Here is a 24,879-nt window from a genome sequence, read left to right as displayed (position 1 = left end):
TATTTAAAATAAAGAAAAATTGAATAGTTTTAAGTGATTTTTTTTTTTTTGGTGGAAATATTGAATTTATATATTTATTAAAAAACAAGTTTAACACAAAGCAAGATTGAGCTTTTTTACTATATTTTTGCTATAAATTTTAAAAATCTCATTTAAAAACTACTCATAACAATAACCATTTACCACGTAATAAAAATATAATGATAATGAAGCAGAACACATGGAACTTCGAAGTACACATGGAACACATGGAATTTCAGATGCCCGTAAATTTTATGGGTCTCCTTAAGGCCTTCGTGGCAAAAAAACAGCGCACAATGTACGATACTGCTCAGAGTTACGATGTATGATTGACAGCTTTTAAGAGTAATACAGTACAAATATCACACAACCTTGTGACTTCCAATTTTGCTACTAGATTTAGCTGATGTCTTCTATTCTGCTCAGCGACGTTGGAAAATATCTTAGCTATCTAAATTTAGAAACATCTCTAATTGAAAATCCACCAATGTCCAGCGGCTTTAAGGAGGAATTTCTAAATTTAGAAGGTAAAATAACAGTCGCTGTAAGTTACGTAGGAGAATTGGAAGAAACATTTTCTGGTTTCAATAGATCAGTATTCGCTCCCTATCTGTGAGCAGTAACCAGAGTTTTGATAAATCGCAGTCCATCGAACTTCGGCGCGAACGCCTCTTCAGCATTCTTAGAATTCGTATTCTGAGAAAAGGCCATGTCATCGTTCAACGATTTGGCCTGTAAATAACAACAGAAAACAAAATCCAAAAGCTTCTCTCTAATATTTAAATTGGCCCTGTTTCAGACAGCGTCTTAAAGAAGCAAAGAAGAAATAAAAACGGATCCAAAAAATCGAGCGTTCGAATGAAGTATTGACTGACCGCAGGAGAGGATGCCGTGACTCGGATCTCGTTGTCATTAGGAGCAGTGAACGCTGCAGACGCGGACGCTGCAGCAGCACAAAGGAGTGCTATGGGTTGCCTCATTCTTTAATTCTTCCGGGAAAACAAATGCTTCGAGGAATCGAACCTCTGACCTGACAGAAGAAACCCTTGCTTTACAATACCAAGATCTCTTCCAACTCACGGAAAAAACGCCTGAACAGAGACTGAGACTGAGACTGGTGGCCCGTTTGAAGCCTTAAAATGAAAAACAAAACGAAGGCAATTTTCGCTTTCCGCAGGTTAATAATGACTGTCTCGACCAATAGTAAGATGGCCTCCCGAACAGAACAGCAAGAAGCGTCCCTACGACGCGCAGCTTCACCCCAGGTTTCGAATCTCTAGGCCTTCCGAAACAGGGGAAGCGTAAACACCAAACCAGAATTTAGAGGGCAATTAAAGGTTGATCATACACTGAAAATTTGAAGACGGACAGAGAGGGCTTGCGCCTTTTAGCGTGTTACGACGACGAGATTCACGAGAACATTGACCTACCCTTCATTTTAATTTTAAAAACAAATAGAAAATGGAAAACTAGGCAAATGATTCGTTGAAGTGCGCTGGCCACGCACTTTTGTGGGAAGGTTGGAAATATTCGTGTTAAAAAATATCTCCTCTTCTAATTTGTGATCTTCTCTAACTTGTGGAGTAGGCATTCCGGCCATCGCTACCTACGTTTTCTAGCGAGTTCTGTACTTAGAACACTTAGGACCTCTACTTGCTTTTGTGGTTGTGGCTTGGAGTCTACTTGGAGAGCTTGTAAATTAGATTTATTGACATGGACTTCAATAGTGGAGGGGAGCTGGAATGCTACTTAGTTAGATTGAGTATTTTTTTTTTAAGAGATAAGATGGTTTAATTTTTTAGGGTGGGAAAATTTATAATAATTTAGTTGTTAAATTTACAATAAAGATAATTATTTCTCAGTCTGTAAATATAAATCGACTCATCACTTTTATTTAAAAAAATTATTAATCTTTAAAAAAGCAAGCTTTCTTGTTAACATGTACATATATTTGATGAGAAACATATAATATTCCATGGGAAACCTATAATAAATACTTTTCCATCTATTCCTTCATCGTTGTTCGCTAGGGTTTGTATCATGCTGGCCATGCTATTCTGCTTGGTAGGAAATAGAATAAGAGTAAAGTGGTGGTGCGAAGGAAGATGCTATTCTGCCTGGTAGGAAATAGAATAAGAGTAAAATGGTGGTGGGAAGGAAGAAAATAGTAGACACCGGCGGCATTGACTTATAGGTCGTTCTCAGCTGTGTATTTTGTCTTTTTATGGTAGTTTTTATGTATATATTCATTTAATAGTATAGAGGCCTATGCTAAGTTGGGAAAAAGTTGATCATTTATGTATTATTTTTATAATTGATTTGTTTTCTTTTAACATGTATATTGTTAAATTTTATAGCTTAAATATAATTTAATTGAAACTATATTGAAAACTGAAACTAAATTTATAATTATTAATTTTTTTTTTTTCCTTAGTTTCTAGTAATATAACTTTCTATATGTTTAAAAAAACAAACTCTTAACCAAACAAAAATAATTATAAAATATACTCTAAACCCAAACAACATATATAAAATTTAATCTTTAATTACACATTGATTAATATGGAACATTGTGTATCTTTAATATGTTAAAAATTCAAATTACCTCGGACTCGTTTGCTCCACTTCGACTTGTATCCTCTTTTTATTATAATGGTTTTGCATATTTCATGAGATTTTGATTCCCCGTGTATTGCTTTTATGCCACGCCACTCTTTTTCTTCTATCTTAATTTAAGTATTTATACTTCATTTCTTATTTTAATGTTTTGTTTTTTCTTAGAGGAATTTATTTTTATATTATAATATATTTTTTAATTTATTTTTAATTTATCATAGTACTGTAAGGTTTTCAATTTTTAACCACAATATAAAATAATTTGTCTTATCATATAAAATTATTTTTATTATTTTATTTCTTCCCTCGCACTAGAGCACACGTGGTTTGGAATTTTGTATTGTTTATGTTATAAATAATTTATTTTATATTCATAATAGTATTTTGGATTATTACATTTTATTTTTATCGGATATAAAATTTGGTGTTTTCTTTATACTATAGCACACGAGGTTCGGAATTTTGTGTTTTTTATATTATAAAATAATTTTTCCTTTATATTTTTAATATTATTTTTTATTATTTTAATAATAATCATTATTTATTGATATTAGTTTTGATTTATTATATTTATAAATAAAATTATTATTATTATATTTAAATATTTTAAAATAAAAAATCTGAATGTTCATAAATAATAATTTATAAATTGTAATAATAAAATTATACGTTTTAATTTGGAAATTAATTTTCTTTCATTCTTATTATCTTTACTATTTCATATTTTTACTTAAACTTATGATAATATATCTACTCATAATAATATTTGCATCTTTCTTTATTATTACAACTTCCTTAACTAATACAAAGGTTATTATTCTTTAATTTTAAATATTTTTATTAGTTTTATTTGAATAAAAGTTTTGATTTTAAAAAATATATTGAATATGGTATATTATATTTATTTTAAAGTAATTTATCTAAATGCTAAATAGAGGTGTCTTTCCTAGTTTAATTGATTATATTTTGGTATGAAATTGGTAATACTATAGGTAATTATTTAAGCATAGATTTTAAGTAAATTAAATTGAGTTTTTTCTATATATTAAAATGTGTAGATATTAATTAGGGTTTATTGAACTAGATGAAACTACAAGGGAAAAATTTAGATGGCATCATGTTTTAAATTATGAAAGCGCAATTTTTACAAAGATGACATATTAATGATTTTTGTTTCCAAATACAAACTCATTAAAAAAGAAACAAAGTACATTAAAAAAAATGGAAACATTAACAATCTTGCGAGGAAGCTATTTAGCTCATAAAAATAATTAGAATTCAGCAAATTAATAAATAATAGTTTTGAAGAAAATAACCATGGAGCTTCTCACTTTAAAATGATAGTTATAAATGTGGAGAAATACTCGGTTATTGTTCTAACTTCTAAGAATATTGTTAGGGAGTTGAGGTAGTAGGGGGCAAGGTGGTTGGAAGTGTCGCCTCGGCCCTTGGTTCGTGCCTCTTGTCATTAAGGCTGGGGTTTTTCCATAATTGTGGTGGGGTCATTGTCTTTTGGAGGTGATCTCTTTGGATGAGGTGTTCATTGTGTGTGTTTCGTTGGTTCGTGCCTCTTGTCATTAAGGCTGGGGTTTTTCCATAATTGTGGTGGGGTCATTGTCTTTTGGAGGTGATCTCTTTGGATGAGGTGTTCATTGTGTGTGTTTCATTGATGAGATCGTGCTTTGGTGCCGAGGATTTGCTTGGGTTTGTTGTCATCTAGCTTTTATGTTGTTGTCATCCAAGCCCAGTTATACTGCTGCGTCTTGCTGATGTTTTCGTGGTCACTAGTGACTTCTTCCTAGGCTTCGAGGTCCACTCTTTATTTCCCGGGGTTTACTGTCGGTTTATGGGTTTCCATCGAGTTTTATAAGGGCTTTGTGACTCTGCTTCCTGTCACCCTTTGTTGGGATGGATGTTGTGGCTATCAGGGCGACTTGTGCTCTGCGCATGTCTGTTTTTTATGGTTTTTCCTTGCGAATGTTTATCTTTCTGTTTTTGTTGGTTTTTTTTTGGTATTGTTGCTTGCCTTGCCATGTAATGTTTGCTGCTCTAGTACATTGTTACGGTGGTTTTCCATGGTTTTCATGCTAGTCCTTCCGGGTTTCTATTGATGGAGAATGCTTTATTTCTTATTCTACTTGTATTGGAATGTAGAAACACATGCAAAATGTTATTTTCTTCTTTGATGAAGTGTCGTTTTTTCTACAGAAAATATGATAGTTATAAATGAAACTTCACTAAAAAGGTGGATAGAGTTTACAAATCTAAAAAACCTCACTAAAAAGAATGGATAGAGTTTACAAATCTAAAAAATCTTATTTCAATAAGAAATTGATACTGTATACAAATCTTGAAAATTTAAAACTTCTCTAAAAAGGATGTTATGCCATTATAAAGAAGAAAATGGAATATAGTAAGATGGGGGATTAATTTTCACCATAACAAAAATAAATCTCTATATAACATGTAAATGTATTATGTATGTTATCAATCCTTAGCTAATTCTTAAATAAAAATAATGAATAAAACAAATTAAATAAACTTCAATTTTTCTCGTAGTTTTATGAAAAACACTACAACTCTAAAAAGGATGTTATGCAATTATAAAGAAGAAAAGGAAAAATAGTAAGATGGGGGATTAATTTTCACCATAACAAAAATAAATCTCTATATAACATGTAGGATGTTATGCAATTATAAAGAAGAAAAGGTAAAATAGTAAGATGGGGGATTAATTTTCACCATAATAAAAATAAATCTCTATATAACATGTAAATGTATTATGTATGTTATCAATCCTCATCTAACTCTTAAATAAAAATAATGAATAAAACAAAACTTCCTGAATTTTTCTTGTAATTTTATGAAAAACACTACAACTCCAAATGTTATTGCTAAAAATTACTAAAGAAAAATAAAATCCTTATTTTTCCAAAACCAAAATTTTAGATCTTTAAATTTTGTGACAAAACTAAAATATACTTTCCAGCATTCATTAATATTATTATTCCAATTAATTTTTTCAAAATTTTCATTTAAGACACTTACAAAAATTATTATTAACTTAAATAAAACTAAAATTTAAAATTTATTTTATATTAATTTTATTTTTTTCATTTAATTAAAAATAAAATAATATACAAAATATTTAATTGTAAAAAATTCATTATCAAAATTAAAATAATTGATAATGATGTGTTTTATTAATGTATTTTTGTGTGAAAGTTGTTTATTCAAAATTCTATAAAAAAAAAACATGTTAATGATTGGTGTGGCTTGACCATGTGTAATCGTGATTCTTTAGGTGATTCTGATAACTTAAATTTCTCTGAATCTACATTCTTAGCTAAATGCTAGATAACATTTCTCTGGATCTACATTCTTAACTAAATGCTAGATAACTTGGCCGCTACCAGATCTACATTCTTAGCCAAAAGCTAGTTCTTCACATCATGGATAGACTAGCAAAAAAAATCCAAAATAGTCCACAACAAGATATTCTATTATATCACTCATTAGGTAAAAGTTACTAATTACGTGAAAGTTACTTGTTTTCAAGCCCTTCGATACAAAAGTTCCAGCCATATTATAAATTAGTATAACATAAAATCAGTATGATGGTTAAATAATTTTAATAACTTACATGCTCCTAAATAGTTATTTAAAAAAACATCAATTCCAGACCTCACATAAAGATTAACCCACCAAAATAACTAAAAGACTTTCATTCCAAAAATAAATTTATATCATAACGCCTTCGATTCATATTATATCAGAATGCCTTCGATTCATATTATATCATAAAGATATTATAATAAGAAAGTAATAACCATAACAAGTTTGAATGAGAATGAAAGCCGCCAAAGTCCAACTCCGTGCAAAGAAAGATTCGTTCCTCCACGTGAACCAACTAAAATATACGATCCTCAATGAATGTAATACTCTGTGGGCCAAACGGTTTCACTTTCTCATTTTACTGCCGCTTGCAGGTTTAACCCAAATCTCATTTCTAATGTTTTCGTCCAAAAGATTTCACTTTCTCATTGGAGAGCCAATGATTTTGTAACAATTTACGTGGGCTATTTATCCATAAAAAGGGAACCAACCTTGTAGCGTTCGATCACTCGATTTGTTGATATTATTAAGTCAGGTGTTTTTTTTGTGTAACCCTTTTGTTCTTTATTATTATATGAAAGTTAAATATATTTTATTTTTTTATTAAAGCATTTTCAAAAAAGTTGATATATATATAAATAATTATTTAACTTAGAATTTTAATGGGTTAGTATTTATTGAAATGAATTTTTTTAGTGTTAAAAAATAAGAATTTTTGTTTAATGGTTTTTTATTGATTTTTTAATTAAGTTATATAAAAATTAATGGATTAGCGCAGATGTCGTGGGCACCATCTAAAGCACTCAAAAAAATGGCAAATAGCAATTATAGTTTGACATAGAAAATAATAATAGATTTGATAGTTTGACATAGAAAATAATAATAGATTTGAGCAAATGGAATTTTGAATTATTTCGCAAATTAAATTTTAAATTGGGACAAAATTTTATTGTTAAGATATTCCGATAGATAGGAAATAATTAAATATAATTTAGTCTAAGCAATGAGCTCGAGCAAGAGGTGTCGTGGTTTAAGTAGGACGAACGGGAAAATCTTCAGAGGTATTTGAATGCAGAGATCTTGTTCGAATGCAGAGATCTTACGCGGGCAGTCGGGATTGAGTGATATTTTCTTTTTGTTTGAAGCAAAAGTCGGTGATTTATTTTTATCTGGAGCAGGATTTGATTCTCGGTACTAAAAGCAGGATTTTTCCTACTAGGGTTTCTTGTAGATTAAAAGGCTTACTGAGACTCTGCGGCTAGGTTCTAGATCTAATCTTCTGCGGCTAGATCTAGATCTAGATCTAATCTTCTGCCTTATTTGTCTGTAGCTGGGTTCTAGATCTAATCTTCTGCGGCTAAATCTAGATCTAATCTTCTGCCTTATTTCTCTGCAGTTGGGTCTCGGCTCCCACACTGTGTTTCGGTACTCTCCGATGTCTCACACTGTGGGGTTATCAAAGGCAACAACCAATTTCATAGACTAACCACCTGTTTAATCTTCTGCGACTAAATCTAGATCTAATCTTCTACCTTATTTCTCTGCGGCTGGGTTCTACCGAAAAATATGGCTCCCAGCTTCGCGAAAATAGTTGCTGACTCAGTTTCATCTGCTTCTGGAGGGCAAGCTCCTGCCCATATCATCAGTGAAGCCCCAACTCCTACTGTCCAGGTGGTCCAGGCCTCACTTGATGAGGCTTTGAAGTTTTCTGAAAGTGCCCTAATCTGCCGGTTCAATGGTTTTTGGCCGTGACTGATAGCTCTCCACAATTGGATCTCGGAGGTATGGAAGCCTTTCATTTCTGATGAAATTAATATCTACCCCTGTGCTAGGGGTTTCTTTATAGTAGATTTTGAAAATCCTGAAAGCAGACAATGTATTCTAGATTCCGACCCTTGGTTTTGGGAAAAGTCAGGCCTATTCATGAAGCCATGGAAACCATCATTCGATCCCTCAACAACAGTCATAACCTCAGCACCAGTTTGGGTGAGATTGTCAAGCCTACCCTTGCATCTTTGGAATCTCTCCTCGCTAAAATCCATTAGCAATGCAATTAGGAAATTTTACTGCAGGTGCCCAGAAATAGAGGAATATGCCAGAACCACCTATGCACGCCTCTGTGTGGAAATGGCCTTCAGCGCCGGATTCCTATTTAAAATAAACCTAACAAGTAAGATTTTGTGTGGAACCAGAAACTCGATTACGAAAGTGTCCTCTTCAGATGTCAATCCTGCTTTGAGACAAGCTACCTAACCAAAAATTGCCCAAATGCCTCCCAGAAAAATTCTGCTAGAAAAAATTCCACAGATCTACATGGTGGGAAGGAGCAAAAAAAAGAACACTACACTGTCATCAAAGAAGAATACTCTAGAGAAAACTTTGAATCACAAGAAATCAGGCAAGAAAGAAACAACTCTCAAGACAAACAAGGAGAAAGCCCCGCCCAACAACAAAAAAGTGAACTCAACAACCCCTCAAGCATCAACAATGATGAGGATTCGAATACCGCACAAAATAAATCTTCATTTAACAGTAAAGCAGATCTCCTAGACCAAACTTCTTCTCCGACTATCTTCAGAAGGAGGAACACAATAGATCCCGAAGCTAAGACACCAATGTCCCAAAAACCAAAAGAGATGAAGGAGATACAAGATAAAGGAAGTTGGAAGACCGTAGAGAAAAAAAAGAAAGCTACAACATCAATCTCGCCAAGAAAGATGAGAAGCCAGACAATTAAAAACTAAAAAAATTATAGGTCCAATAGACCAATTTTGATCTCAGTTGACGTTAACCACTATCATCATCATCATCATCTAAAAATAAAAATTCCAATAATATTAAAAACTAATATAACATAAAATAAATGTAATCTCTAAATAATTTAACTTACATGCTCCTAAATAATTATTTATTTAAAAAAATCCAACCACCAACATCACATAAATTAATAAACCAAAAAAAACAAAATTCCAAAAACAATTCTCATATAAAAACTTATATATTTACACATAGAATGCCTTCCCTTCATATTATATCATAAGGATATTTATAATCAAGAAAATAATAACCACAACCAGTTTGAGTGAGAATTGAAGCCAAAGTCCAACCCCGTGCAAAGAAAGATTCGTTCCTCCACGTGAACCAACTAAAATATATGATCCTCAATGAATGTGATATACTATGTGGGCCAAACGGTTTCACTCTCATTTTAACGTCTGTTGCAGGTTTAACTAAAATCTCATTTCTAATATTTTCGTCCAAAAGATTTCACTTTCTCATCGGAGAGCCAATGATTTTGTAACAATTTAGGTGGGCTTTTTATCCATAAAAGGGTAGCGTTCGATCACTCGATTTGTTAATATTATTACGCCATGGTTTTTTTTTTCCAACCCTTTTGTTTATTATTATTTTTATTAATTATTATATGGAAGTTATTTTTTTTGGCATCTTTAATTAATTTTTAAGTTAAATAATTATTTAACGTAGAATTTTAATGGACTAGGATTATTGAAATGAATTTTTCTAAGTGTTAAAAAATAAAAAATAATTGTTTAATTGTTTTTTATTATTTTTTTAATCAAGTTACATAACGATGAATGGATTAGTGCAGATGCCCAGGGCACCACTTAAAGCACACAAAAAAACTGCTGATAGCAATAACAGTTTGACAGAAAATTATAATGGATCCGAGCAAACGGAACTTCGAATTACACGGCAGATTAAATTTCAGATTCCGGCCAAATTTTATAGGACTCTCTAAGGCCTTCCTGGCAAAAAAACAGCGAACAATTGGCGATATTGCTCAAAATTATGATGTATGATCGATAGCTTTCAAGAGTAAATACGGTAGCAATAACAGTTTGACAGAAAATAATAATGGGTCCGAGCAAACGGAACTTCGAATTACACGGCGGATTAAATTTCAGATTACGGCAAATTTTATAGGACTCTTTAAGGCCTTCCTGGCCAAAAAACAGCGCACAATTGGCGATATTGCTCAGAATTATGATGTATGATCGATAGCTTTCAAGAGTAAATACGGTAGAAATATCACACATACTCGTGACTCTCAATTTTGCTACTATATTTAGCCGCGTCCTCTATTCTACTCAACGACGTCCGAAAATATCTTAGTTATCTAAATTTAGAAACATCACTAATTGAAAATCCACCAAAGTCCGGCGGGCTTGAAGAGGAATTTCTCTGAAGAATGGGAAGAAACCATTTCTGGTTTCAATAGATCAATATTCGATCCCTATCTCTATCTGTGAGCAGTCACCAGAGTTTCAATAAATCGCAGTCCATCGAACTTCGGCGCAAACGCCTCTTCAGCCTTCTTAGAATTGGAATTCTGAGAAAAGGCCATGTCATCGTTCATCGATTTGGCCTGTAAATAACACCAGAAAACCACTAAATTCAAGACAAAATCCAAAAGATTCTCTTTAATATTTAAATTGACCCTGTTTCAGACAGCGTCGTAAAGAAGCAGAGAAAGAAATAAATACGGCTCCAAAAAATCTAGCGTAGGAATGAAGTATTGACTGACCGCAGGAGAGGATGCAGTGACTCGGATCTCGTGGTTATTGAGAGCAGTGAACGCTGCAGACGCGGACGCTGCAGCAGCACAAAAGAGTGAGACGGGCTGCCTCATTCTTCAATTCTTCTGGGAAAAAAGAAGCTTCAAGGAATCGAACCTCTGACCTGACAGAAGAAACCCTTGCTTTATAATACGAAAATCTGTTTCAACTCACGGAACAAACACCTGAATAGCAGGTGTAGATACAAAGACTGAAACTGAGACTAGTGGCCCTTTTGAAGCCTTAAAACAAAAAGCAAAACGGTCCTGCAAGGCAATTTCGCTTTTCACAGGTCAATAACGACTGTCTCAACCAATATTGAGATGGCCTCCACAACGGAATGGCAGGAGGCGTGCTCACGACGCGCAGCTTCCCCAGATTGCCCTCCGAAACAGGGAAACGGTCATTCATACGCTGCGGAAACTTGAAGTCAAAAGGAGAGGGCTTGAGCATTTTATAGGCATGTGTGCGAAGACGAGATTGACGAGAAGATTGGCCTACCCTTCATTTTAAATTAAAAATAAAAATGAAAATGAAAATTAAGCAAATGATTCGTTGAAGTGAAGGTATGGAAGTATTTGTGTTGAAAATATCTCCTCACTTCCGATTTGTGGAGAGGGCATTCCGGCCATCGCTATCTACTAGCGAGATCTATCCTTAAAACGCTTAAAGGTAAAAATTAACAATTTTCATTAAAATGGAAATTGTTTACTTAAATTAGGATAGAAATATGATAGCATATAAATATGATAGTAGGGCATTTAGGTTGTTAAAATATTTTGTAGGGATTCGGTGATATAGTTTATTAGAAGAAAAGTTAATTATTACAATGTTGGTAAGTAGATCTCAACATAAAATTGAAAGAAAAAAAGGTACAAGGTTAGCTAACAAGAAAATAGCTAGAAGATGTTATGATCGGTTTGGATGCGCTTGGAGATGATGTGATAGGTTTCATCACATGCACACAGGGAAATATCTAAGAAATCAAGTCGGAAGATGTTTTGACCAACTAGGATGTGCCAAGAGTTGGAGAAAGGGCACCCTAATCACTCCAGAAGATACTCTTGGAGATGATGTGATAGGTTTCATCACATGCACACAGGGAAATATCTAAGAAATCAAGTCGGAAGATGCTTTGACCAACTAGGATGTGCCAAGAGTTGGAGAAAGGGCACCCTAATCACTCCAGAAGATACTCTGACTGACAGGGAAAAACATAGCCTAAAGATAAACCCTAGGCCACAACTCTGAGCAAAGCAAGAAAACAAGGCACATAAGCCCGCTGAAAAACTCCAAGAGGAACCACATACAAAGAGCTCTGTAAAAATGGAGACCGAGTTAAAACCCCAATGGCACAGGACAAAATTGTCCCACGAAAACAAGGTAGGCATAGCAACCTGCAGACGAAGTCAATGAAACTTGGGCACAGGCCGCCTAGGCAACCCTTCACCATAAGCCCAAAAAAACAGGTAGCCAAGGAAAAGGAAACATGGCAACCATGCCCAACACATAAGGCACAACGAAAACTTTGCAGGGAAGCACGAATTACTAGCACAAAGCACTTGCAATGAACCAACCAGGAGCGACAACACAAACAAAACACAACTCAAACATCAACAACACCAAATATTAGCCGAAATAAACCCCAACGAAGAAGGTCCAATGCTAACCATGAGTAAGTGAAACAATGCTAACCATGAGTAAGTGAAACAGGTTACCAAACCACACACTCAAACAAGTAAAACCAACAACTCTAATAACAATATAGACAAAAAATCCCTAACCCCAAAGGAAAAAACACAATCCAAAATGTCAAATAGCTAGAGTTCAACCTAGCCCTCCACCCACTGCAAATGAGTAATTACCAATTCCTAATTGTTATCTATATGTAAATCTCTTTATTTATTTGTTTTAAATTTAATTACATGTTTTTATTTCACTATTAAAGTGATATGGAACCCTCAGTATCTTCACTGAGTTATTGATTCAAATTACCTGCCACTCCTTTGTTTCCCTTACACTTATATCCTCACTCTATTATTGATTCAAATTACCTCCCACTCCTTTGTTTCCCTTACATTTATATCCTCCTTTTATTATGACGGTTTGCATATTTCATGAAATTTTGATTCCCCTTGCCATTGATCGTATTGTTTCTATGCCCTCTTTGATTCCAATCTTAATTTAAGTATTTATTCATTTTTTTTTTCTCTTTCATTTTATTGGTTCGCATATTTGATGAGATTTTGATTCCCCTGGTTATTGATCGTATTGTTTCTATGCCGAGCCCCTTTTCTTTATCTCCAATCTTAATTTAAGTATTTATTCTTTGTTTTTTTATATTTTAATAGTGTAGTTTTTAGCATGTGGTTATGGATCAATTAAAAAATTCAACATAAAATTTTATAATTAAATTTATTTTATATTTTCACAAATTTATTAAATTAATTTCTAAAAAATTATTTTATATTTTCACAAATTTATTAAATTAATTTTTAAAAAATATATAATTTTAATATGTTATTTATTTTATAAATTTATTTATTTTTATATTATAAAAGTATATTTTTAATGTTTTTAGTGATTTGGTTTCCTTACATCAAAGGCATATTAAGGTTTTCAATTTTTAATTGATTGATTACACTATAAAATTTATCTTTTACATTTTGATATTATTATTCACGCGACTATAGGGTATAAAACATTTTTTATATATTGACCCATCAATTGTTTTAGTGTCTACATTTTTATATTATTATTCACGCGGTTGTAGGGTATAATGCATTTGTTATGCATTGACCCATCAATTGTTCTAGTGCCCTTGCTTGGAGATTCAAAGGCTCACGATTGAAAATAAAGATCAACATATGTTGTTGCAAATGTTTGATGAAAAGGGGTGTGCATTCAAAGAAGAAATTTCAAATATGAAAACTCAGCTGGAAGAGGGAAGAAAAATCGAAAATGGAATGAGGAAGCAGTACAAGGAGCTGGAGGATGAGTTCCAAAAATTGAAGGCTGGAGAAATTTCTACAAGAGAAGAATTAGAGAGGCTCAAAACTAGTGCTCACGCATCTACAAACAAATCAGTAATTATTGGATCAGCGAGTGGTAGCAAGAAAATGAGGAATCAACAACAAAATCACCAGCCATACATGAAGCAGAAAAATAAGAGGCCAACAAAGAAGAATATAATAGGGAAGTGTTATAATTATGGAGTTCGTAGACCACAGGGGCTTCACTCAATGAACCTTTGACATATGACGTGCATTCGTGGCATATTAAATAATACCTTTAATTTGACTATATATTGGAAAATACCTGTAAAAACAAATAATTTAATCCCCTACCAATATGTACCCAAAATACACCTTCCCAATTAAAAAAACCCTTACTTTCACTAAATATTGTAGGTATCCATTTTTTCATTAATATATTTTACACCCCTTTATTTGTTTAATTAACTTCAGGCTCCATTTTTTTATACCTACCAATATAAAAACCCTTTACCCCCTATATATTCCCCAATATATTATGTCATTTTTACTTCAATATATAACCCCCAATATGAACCCACGTGGTATGATATTTCTCCCCCAGTGACACCGCCGTGTCGTAGACACATAGCAACAATGTGCAGTAATGTAGAGATCAAATCCTCTCATCAAAAGGAGCAACCAAAGGACAAGCAACATCAAGCATGCATGCAAAGGAAATCTCCATCATTAAGATATAATAGCCCATTTTATGGTTATTGTTTCTCATGCAATAATTTTGGCCATAAGGCCAAGGATTGCAAAATGCTCATGTGTTTCAGGAGATCGAACTAGAAAGAGAAGAATAACCAAGGCCAACTAGACAAGAAGAAGAAGGATAAGCAGATGAAAGTATGGAGGAGAAAAGAGCAACAAGAATTCCCACCAAAAATTGAGGCCTGCATGGTCTCAGAGGGAGCATATGGTTGCATCATGAGTTTCATGTAGATTTTGAAATGTGCAACCATACATGGAAGAGTTCATGAAGATAAATCTTCATATTGTAGGAGATGCATGTGTTAAGGGGGGGTCCTTGAGGTTTGAAGTGCACTTTCATTTTTAGATCTATTTAATTGCAGTTTGATTTTAGTTAATCAACCATGTACATTTCTTGATAGCTTTGGAGCAACTATATGTTTTGGTTTATGTTGATATGGTAGCCATGTAGTTATTCTTATGTGAATTGTCTAAGTGTGATGGAGGATCACACATTCAGGGGGAGCAATGGTGCTTCCAAATGGACTTGCAAATTATTGACATCATGCTCACTTTGGAGGAGTTTTATTGTGCTTATTTGTCATAAGTGTGTTGTAGAAAAGGAGTTTTTAATGTTGTTACCATATAGTAGTAAGATCATATGCTTGCATGACATGACTTGTGTATTGTTTTTGATAGAGAAATCTCATGCGTTTCCATGTATGTGTTGCTGCCACGGAGAGAGAATATGTTGTTGCCTATGATTTGTTCGATAGTATGCATTTACATGGTTGAGTCGTGATGATTTACATTGTTGATCATATATGGAGAGAATGTTGCTACTCATGATGTCTTGGTATGATGGATTTGATGCTTGTACCTCATTGATGATATGTTGCTCACCTATGATGAGGAGATGATGAGTTTAGTGCTGCAAATAGTGCTATAATGCTAGATATTATGTTATTTTTGTTGTTTCTACTTATTGATGTACTTTCATGTTTTTATTTGATGGTGCATTATGATGATGAGCCTCATGATGATGATGATGATATGTATTTGTTGCTGTCCTATGACATATTTTTATTGTTGATGCACATGTGGAGCGTAGTGGTTATCATGATTTTGTTGCATGATCTTTATTCATGGGATGGTGATGGCTAAGGTGTTAAGGGGCCATGCACTAGCATGTGGTTTGGATAATGCTCTTATTGTTGTTGCTGCACATTGAGAGAGTATGTCATTTCTCATGAGAACCTTGTGCTTGATGCATAAGCCATGGATTATATTATTGTTGTTACTTCCATATGGAGCATATATTGATGCTCATTGTTTCCATGTACTCATGTTACTTCATGTTTTGGGCATTTGTAGAAGAGAGCACCATTGTGTGCAGATGTAAAAGCCATGTACTATCATTGTGTCATGTTTTGGGTGTATTACTCACGGAAAGACCCATGGTGTCTAGTATGACATGTTATTAGCTATGTATGGGTCAATGGAAGCCCAAGTCATGTATTATTTTATATATATTTGATATAACCTCACTATATTGGGTGCATGATCTAAACTTGGGTCCATAGAATCTTGGTTGGTGATAGGTGTAGAGGAGTCATATTTCAGTCCTATGTACTTGTCACAACAATGTATTTGCTCCATGAAGTATTGTATGTATTGTACTTCATTGTATATCATTGCTCAAAGTCAGTTGGAGTCATGGTCATGAGGAATAGTCTCTTACACTTGACAAGGAGGCTTATTGCAACAATGAAGAGGATATGTTGCATCAATAGTAAAGAGAGTGTGTGTGCAGCCCCATTACATGTATAGGGGGAGCATGTTTAGTTCCAAAGATGGCATGGCATTAGCAGAGACATGATTGGAAACTAAGCTTCTTGGTCTACATCAGCCTTGTATTAATATGATGTTGTGTATGACAAGTGGATTCATTATTTCATCCGACACATTATTTTCTTTGTTGTTAGTGTTGGTTCGACCCTTTGCCATTGATGTCAAAGGGGGAGAGGACTTGGATGGTAGAGTTTCAACTTCAGAGTGTATGGAGATCAGCCTCACATGTTAGATTGAGGTTGACATCAATGCCAAAGGGGGAGTTTGTTGGCATTGTAGTTTTGGCATTAATGTCAACATGTTCATGGTGCTACTTGTCATGTGCAACTATGATATATGTTTGACTTGATGGTCTTGTTAGTTGGCATTGATGTCAACATACTTATGACTAGACCTAGTGGAGATGATGTTGTGGCGGTTGAGTAGAGATGGATTCTACATGTGATGTTGGATTGAGGTTGACATGCTATGTTGGTTGGAGATGTTGCTACTATAGATGGTTGGAGTGCTGCTACAGGTATTGCATATGTATCTACATGTCTTGGAGACATTGGAGTTGTTGCTACATGTGTGAGATGTGGTTGCTTGTGTTGGAGGTGCTTCTATTAATGTTGGATGCAGTTGGATGAATTAATGTTGTTGTTGTAGATATGTGCAAGAGGTGTTTGTTGCAGTATTTTCCTCTCAAAGATGTACGAAAAGAGAACACTTAAGACTGTGGATGATAAACAATCTCAACAATATAAATGGTTGCTAAACGTTGTAGATCTGAAGCAACTAATAGAAACAAAACCTACCAAAGTCCTGATCTATGCCACAGTCATAGTTAAACAACAAAAAGAAATAGTAATAGCTTCAATCATCCAATGGAAACCAGATATACAAAGAATTGATTTTATTATAACACATGTGAAGGGAACAAATCAATGTTACCAGTCCCCCTCTATGGGATGGTTTCTTGGCTATCCTCAAACGTCTTCATCTTTTTGATAGAGTCTCTCTCCTCCATAATATGTAAACCTAGAAAATGAAATGTTTGAGCTCAATGGGAACTAAAATGGAAAAAGTGGTGTGCGACAATGAAAATAATCAAAGTTACAGCAGCGAATGCAATAATGAAAATAATCAAAAGTAAATAATGAATGGAAAACCCTTTTATTTATAACAAAATATTGAGTTATCCTTGAATAATGAACAATAATAAAATATTATTAACCCCATTCTTGGAATAGCCACTTGGAATATTTTATTATATTTTGTTAGGAGGGAAAAAGTATTTAAACTTTTATTTAGAAATAATAAATAAATAAATGATTATTTCTTATCTCAAGAAATTGGTTAAGGAATAATAAACAAATAATGATTATTTTAACTATTCCTGAGGGATTTAGTCAAGCTTGACGAGGAATAATAATTAATTAGTTATTAATTAATTGTTCCTAGAGAAAAATAAGATAATTAATGATTTATCTGTTTATTTTTAATTACTGGGTCAAATATGACAATGAATATTAATTAATTATTCCTAGAAGAAAATTAAATAAGTAGTGATTTATTTAATTATTCTTCATGACTTTAATTATAAATTACTTAACAAATGTGGTTTATTAAGTAATTTCTCACAGTGAAAGCAATTTTACTATGGTAAAATTGGCTTTACATGGTGTACTTTGATCCATCTAGTAAATTAGGCTAGATGATATTTTTGGTGATAACATATTGGCCCCCAACGTACGAGCGTTAGGAGCAAAATGTATGATTGAAGTACGTTGTAAAGACACAATCACCAGACAACAAAGTGGAGTCAGAGAGAGACCAATAGAGTTGAAGTGAAAGAGGATAGGGATAGAGGGGGCGAGACCAATGCAAGTCTCCTTTTATGCTTTGGTACCGGATCTCAATGAGGCTAGGGAGGCATACCTATACTCACCGAGATAACTTAGTACAACAATAATGGTGTGCTCAGAAACATAAAACTCGGAAATGAAGTACATGTTGAATGGTAAATGACATGCTGGCATAACTGAGCCAAAAAATAATACATATTGTTCCATATACATAATGCACCAGGAAAAAACATGAGTCAGCACTGAATACAATATCATCAGATTACATGAGATATAATGGCCCTTCCCTAAAAGAAATTGGTGGGAGGGAGGGTAGAACAACCGAAGAAGCCCTGTTGAACAGGGAAGGGCTCTGCAAAACTGAATGGATCATCTGAAGGAGACGTGCATGAAATGAACACTGCAATCGATAGGAACCGAACCCATTAATTCTACGGAACTGCATCTCAGGTTGTAGCATAATAAGAATGCATATGGGCATGTGGGAGGCTACCTGAAGGGCCACCCCTCATGAGGTCTGAAGCATCTCACACACACCCAGGAATCACTGGTACAATCTGCTGCATCAGTGGACCATCAAGTGTATGAATCATGAACATGAAACAACCAAGTCAAAGGGAAATAATGAGTCCCTCTGCTTGATCTGAGGCACTGAACAAGAATGGAAGATGGAACCAAGATACACTGCCCTCTAGGCCGGTCTTCTGTAATAAATGAGTTGATGTCGACAAATTAGGGCCCTCGATAGGTGAGGCAATGAGGATCCTCCACTAAGCCACGAGGGAAAATAGTAATGTGATTGATGGATTGACACCAGGGACAATGGAAAATGTGGGATTGAGGGACAAACAAACGGATGCCCTTGTCAAAGCATAAAGTGCATTGTTGACCTGACAGCGACTAACTCAACTCCAAAGGGGATGGGGATAGTATGACTGGAGGCCAAAATGGGCAACACAGGACGAACGGTATGAAAATATGGATGGAATACTGTGACATGATACAATGGGATGCGAAACAGACTCCATGGATGCAAAGGTGATTCATCACGGATGCTTTGCACAAGGGTGACTCGTTGACACTACCACACAGAATAGGCCTGACGGGGACTATGAAAACATGAGTAAATGATGGTTAATCATGACGAAAATCAACACGTGGTACGAAAAGTATTAAGCGAAGGTGGACCCTAAGGTCCAAGTGTCACATATGAAGAAATTCGATTTTAAGAGGCAATGAAGTGACCCTTCCTAGAAAAATGACTTCCTGGTGATGTATCAAATCATCAAAAAATGAGAAAGACCCTTTATAATACTTGATGAGATATTTCCAATAGTGTTGACAGTTCGTCAAACAGAGCTATGGTTTGGTCACAATGGGTGACAGAAAAATTGTGGATTTTTCTATGAAATGACGTTTTCCCTCCAATTTGAATTCATTTGCTAAGTGAACTGTGGTGAATTTGGAGAGGAGGAAAAGGCCCTGAATCCTATGGATATTGTAGCGGACAAACTGATTGTCGAAATCATGATCTGTGACTTTTAGGTAGGTGGCCTTACTCATCTCTTCAATTTCAGTAGTTTATTTCCAGATTTTTGCACCTGGAAGCTTCCTGGGAGACCCTTGCTCATCTTCATGGTCGCATCACACTTTTTGGGCGCAGAAGTGCGATTTGGCTGGCAGGAAACAGGTGAAATCCTACGATTTTGCACTTTCTAGGTAGAAAACTACGATTTGGGGCTAAAAAGAGGGGTGGTCTGCTAGCCTGGTGGGGGTTGTAGGTTGATCAGTGTAGACTAGTGTTTTCTTCTATGAACTGACAAGACATGTGGTGTTTCACAGGCATGGAAGAGTTGAAAATCAACTTGTGTGAGTGAGACTTCGATACCCTTCGATCCGAGATTCAGAGGGATCAGGGGGTTCGAGGGGCATTGGCTCGCTATGGGATTCTCAAGTTGGTAGAAAACCCATTGATGAGGGCTGGTAAGCCCTTGCTATCGAGAATTGTGATATAGACCAGGAGGTATTTATCGTGTAGGGGCACAAGATTGAGCTCACATTACAAAATATTTATTTCTTGACCAAACTCCCTCCGCTAGGAGTGGTGGGGGATATTCATCCGGTGTTGCCTCATGGGAGGAACATTACTGAGTTGGTGGACGCCATTGTCCATGGGATGTGCGTGCCAAGGGCACGACCATCCCTATTGGTGATCTAGACTGGCTAGAGACACAGGTTGTTTGCAAAGTTGTGTTATGGGTCTTGGGCAGCCAGGCGTTCCACCACATCACTGGTGGGCAGATGATGCTGGTTGAGAGTGTTTTGGCTAGGACCTACTATGGGTGGGCCCAAATGATGCTGTCGTCAGTGAAATGACAGTTAAGTCTATGCAGGAGGCAGGTGAACTGTGACTGTTCTTTTGGTACAGTGTTGTCTACATTCTTCTTTGAGAAGAAAGCCACCATTCATCCTCATGTACAAATCTAAGATCAGGGCCCACACGAGCCCAAGATGCGTCGTTCGAGGCAGCTACTATGGAGAGGAGGAGGGGGGGGAGTCGGATGGGTGTTCCGACTCAAGTTTTTCACACATTGGGATCAGATGCCTCTCTACATTGACGATTATCCTTATAATGGGATAAACTATCAAGGTGACCCTGACTTACCACTTCCACCCGAGCGAGCATGGGGGCCAGATGATAAGTGTTAAGTTGTTATTCTATGGTGCATTTCATATTTTTATCACATGTATATGGTAATGAGTGTAAAATATGCAGTATGTAGACATAGCACTGGTAAAGCCGACAGGATATGTAGGACGAGCCGTAGCACCTAAGGCTGCAGATCATGGAACATTGTCGTCATAGGACCTAGAGGATAGTGTGCTACTCGTTGATCTACACCGTAGATGTGAGGTGCTCTTAACTAGATTTTTTGAGCGCAGATGGCATGAGTTAGACGATCGATACATCGATGAGTGTACCGGCCTTCCCTCAAAGTGGCGAGTTATCAAGCGGTGCATGGCGATGGATGGTCAAGCAATATGCAATCTACGTGCAGGTGGAGCAGAGCCTTTGGCGCGGGATTTGCTGGATAATGGCTTGATATTGGGACTTGTGGGTCCCTTTGGTTTTTATTTTTGGAACATGCTATGGGCATGTCTGATGTATTTAGAGCTATCGACTCCAAACACTTATATGATACATAATATGATTATGCATTTTTATATGACGATGATGGTTCACCATGTGTTGTGTTTATGGTTGTATTCTGTGGTATACATGTGATAAATGCCAATCTAGAATGTTGTTTGCAATGGTATCTACATAGTTATTTTGGGTTCTAGGAACATGACTGAAAGTAATGGTTTCAAATTCACGTATCAACAGCTTAACTCGTAGATATTTTCTAAATAGGACTTGGTTATGTACATGGTACACACCATTCAATTACATGGCAAGTAGCAAGGAATCTAAACAAACATGAAGATGAAGGATGCGATGAGCGAGGGCATTGACTAACAAACCTATCATTGCATCATATTCGGCCTGTTTATTGGTGGTAGATCCAATGCACACGCCGTTCGAAAGGTCTAACATATGCAAGGGGGTAAAGATAGCCCAGGATGTCGAGGCTAGATTCCTAGAGAAGTGAATCACACCGTGGGAATGACCGATATATGGTGTGGATGATGGATCCATATGAAAGGTGGAAAAGACAACAGATGAGATGATGCAACCTACCTAATTTCATGGCAGAAATAAAGACACACAAATCAAAGGGATATGCTATGGACAAAATTTCTTGAGGTAGATTGCATTGGGAGAATTAGGAAGGAGATGGCCTTCAGAATCCTCCAAAAGCTATGCCCCATTGCCTAAGTGCAAGGGTAATTTTGGGTAGACATAGCTTCCATGATGTCCTCATTAGAATGGAAGATGGGCAGACAGGAGGACGACTGACTACATGATGTGACGGCGGTACCTTGTGCATCAACCTGAGAAATAAGGTTCCCATATGCATCATCTTGAATGGTAGACAACGATATAGTAGATGGAGGATCTACGAATGTTAAGACCTAGGATTCTATCAAAAGAGGTTTGATAAAAGCGTGTGCAGAAACCTCAGAAAGGTTTGCCTGCGAGGAACTGAAGGATGACCACAATTAAAGGACATGGCCTGTGTTGTCTGTCATCTTGACATCAGGGGGAGGGATCACGATGGTGGGACCAGAGTCCCCATGTTCTGGTTTACTAGTGGTACCAAAATCCATGGGTAGAGGAGTAGGTGTTCCACTACGAGTGGTCTCGTATTCGTGAAGTGCCTCAAGGAAATCGCGAAATTCGTAGAGACGAGGGAAACAATGGCAGTAGTGACCATGATGATCGCACAAGGCACAAGGGTGATTTGTGTGTAATTTTCTAAGTTTCTTGGGTGGACCCAGTAAGATAAGATGGACTTCAGGGAAATTTGACTCAAGGAAAGTTTCATGAACTAAAGGTTTGAGATGAGGAAGCTCAGGACAATTATTGGTGGCGTGCCCAGCAACTTTACACAAAGCACACGAAGGTGACGAATTTGGGGCCTTAGGGGCTGGAGGAGCTTGGGGAGCCTTGTCCTTAAGTTCTTTCCTTTTAGCTTTTCCTCCCTGTCTGGATGATTTCACAACATGAGTGGGTTCCTGTTGAGGTTGTGATGGAACTGAAGCAGCAAAAGTAGCCATAGGGATGGGTTGAACCGGGGTCAAAGCATGATAAGGTCTTAGATGACCAGGCGGAATGCTTGTAGGGGGATCGATGTACCATACTGGGATCCCTAAAGTCATGTTAGGAAGGACCAACGAAGCCATGACAAGGACATAAAATATTCCCGGAGGGGGAAATAAGGAAGGTATCTGGCCTACAGGGTAATGTCCTAGCAGAATAGCCCTTGGATGGTTGAGACCTAGAGGAATGGTTCTTGGTGGAAACATAGGAGAGGAACCCACAAATAGAGGAGGTCTTGGGGGGTGGATCTAAAGGGCTCGGCTGGGATGGAAACAACAGGGTGCTGAGGAGTTGGTTGTTGATTAGATGTACCAAACTGCTTGAGAGCAGCCTGTGATGCTTGTAACATGCAAACACTCAAAGAGTTAGGCTCTGAGATGAGAGGTGGAGGACCAGGGAAAACTCCCAAAAATGAGTAATCTTTGTAGACTCCAGGTGAAACATCGACGAGAGGAGTTGAGTACTGCTTATCTAACATTGACGAGATAATGGACTCAGGGGAGGTCACGGATGTTGGCTTGTAGTAAGTCAACTGATCGATGGTAACGATCTTCCCTTCATGGGGAAGCACATCTTGCGGAAAACCGCAAATGCGACGACTGACATTGCATATGTGTAACTACGACCCAAGAGAATGTTGTAATCTAAAGGGGCATCAATAACCTTAATGTCTACATGGACAATCTTGCCCACAAGGGTCACTGGACAGTTGCGGTACATGCCAAGAGGCTGGGAGGAGTGTCCGTCCCAAGTACACAAAGTGATGGTGGAGGGAGAAAACTCAGGTGACTTAAGCTGTTTCCAAACAATAACGAACATCACACAGGTGGATGCACCTTCGTCAATAATGCATCAAGAGATGATGGCATTGTAGACTCAGACTGGTATTTTAATAATAATCATTATTTAGTGATATTAGTTTTGATTTATTATATTTATAAAATTTTAAGCTTTCATTTTGTTTTTATAAATAATAATTTATAAAATTTAATAATAAAATCATACGTTTTAATTTGGAAATTAATTTTCTTTCATTCTTTTTTTTTTCTCAGTAAAATTAAACTATTTCTATTGAGTAAAATATAATACAATCATGAGAGACAAGAAACCCGCAGACCGGAAATGATGAAATTATCAACCTCGGTCCCGGAGAAGGAGTGAACCAATCACAGAGCTACAACAAATAACTTGAGAGCAAAAACTGACTATTACCCCACAGGGGCAGTGACCTCAACACGGTGTTTTTTCCCTTTCTTTGAGTTGACTTTTATCCAGCCATCCTGGGGAGTGTGAGCTAAAACCACTTGAAGACTGGAATTCTCCATCAGGGAGATCTCCTTATCTGATTCAGAAGAGGAGGTCTCATGGACACGTTTCTGGGAGAATGTTGTGACAGTGTTGTGCGCAGTTGTATCTGTGGACGGATCCATCGTCTGAGGCGCCTGGTCCGGTTCTGAATCATTGTCCTCATCTTCCGAGCTTGAGGACTCCGAGCTCACTGCTGGCGGCGGAGAACAAGGGGTCCAACGCTTGGGTTTGGACTTTGCAGAGTTGCCCCTTTTTGCTTTTGCTGGTAGCGAAGGGTAGGAATTCTGCAGGTGCCCCGTTAGGTGACAGTGGCGGCAGCGGAAGGCGGTGTTTTCGTAATCCAGGTTCTGGGTCCAGACAGAGTCATTGATCTTGAGATTGATTTGCTTTGGCAGTCCCTTGCTTAGATCTAGCTCCACACATATTCTAGCATATGTGTAGAGACCTTGTTGTTCCCGCTTGTAATCTCCCATTATAAAGTTTCCCAAGGTGTTGCCTATGCTCCTGTAGACTGCTGTATGCGACAGGTGAACTGGAAAGTTTGGGAGTCT

At 36.2% G+C, this 24,879-nt stretch overlaps 2 protein-coding genes across 3 annotated transcripts; both read right to left on the bottom strand.

Annotated features, from left to right (window-relative positions):
- Positions 1-254: 254 nt before the first annotated feature.
- Positions 255-1,414, bottom strand: LOC149221229 (uncharacterized). 2 transcript variants are annotated; one of them, XM_089382927.1, is made up of 2 exons: positions 897-1,414; positions 255-753 (listed from the first exon to the last, which is right to left on the bottom strand). In XM_089382927.1, exons 1-2 carry the CDS (start codon positions 999-1,001, stop codon positions 628-630), a joined length of 231 nt encoding a protein of 76 aa, XP_089239053.1. In that variant the 5' UTR covers positions 1,002-1,414; the 3' UTR covers positions 255-627. The 2 variants fall into 2 exon arrangements, with proteins under 2 accessions (XP_089239053.1, XP_089239054.1); XM_089382928.1 differs by having other exon boundaries at positions 255-717.
- An 8,515-nt stretch (positions 1,415-9,929) lies between these two features.
- On the bottom strand, positions 9,930-11,273 carry LOC149221228 (uncharacterized). Its single transcript, XM_089382926.1, has 2 exons — positions 10,799-11,273; positions 9,930-10,639 (listed from the first exon to the last, which is right to left on the bottom strand). The coding sequence occupies exons 1-2, from the start codon at positions 10,901-10,903 to the stop codon at positions 10,514-10,516; spliced, it is 231 nt and encodes a 76-aa protein (XP_089239052.1). The 5' UTR covers positions 10,904-11,273; the 3' UTR covers positions 9,930-10,513.
- Between the last annotated feature and the right edge of the window lie 13,606 nt (positions 11,274-24,879).

This window comes from Pinus tabuliformis, chromosome Q (assembly GCF_031772625.1).
Source record: "Pinus tabuliformis cultivar Carrire ecotype Pingquan chromosome Q, CPIR1, whole genome shotgun sequence".
NCBI lineage: Eukaryota > Viridiplantae > Streptophyta > Pinopsida > Pinales > Pinaceae > Pinus > Pinus tabuliformis.
Note: the sequence above shows the minus strand (reverse complement) of the source record. Positions and strands in the feature narration are given on the sequence as shown.

Excerpts from the sequence above, each read along its gene's own strand:
- LOC149221229 (XM_089382927.1), bottom strand. The coding sequence starts at position 1,001 with ATGAGGCAACCCATAGCACTCCTTTGTGCTGCTGCAGCGTCCGCGTCT. Across the intron at positions 754-896 it reads TCACGGCATCCTCTCCTGCG|GCCAAATCGTTGAACGATGA; the intron begins GTCAGTCAATAC and ends TGTTATTTACAG.
- LOC149221228 (XM_089382926.1), bottom strand. The coding sequence starts at position 10,903 with ATGAGGCAGCCCGTCTCACTCTTTTGTGCTGCTGCAGCGTCCGCGTCT. Across the intron at positions 10,640-10,798 it reads TCACTGCATCCTCTCCTGCG|GCCAAATCGATGAACGATGA; the intron begins GTCAGTCAATAC and ends TGTTATTTACAG.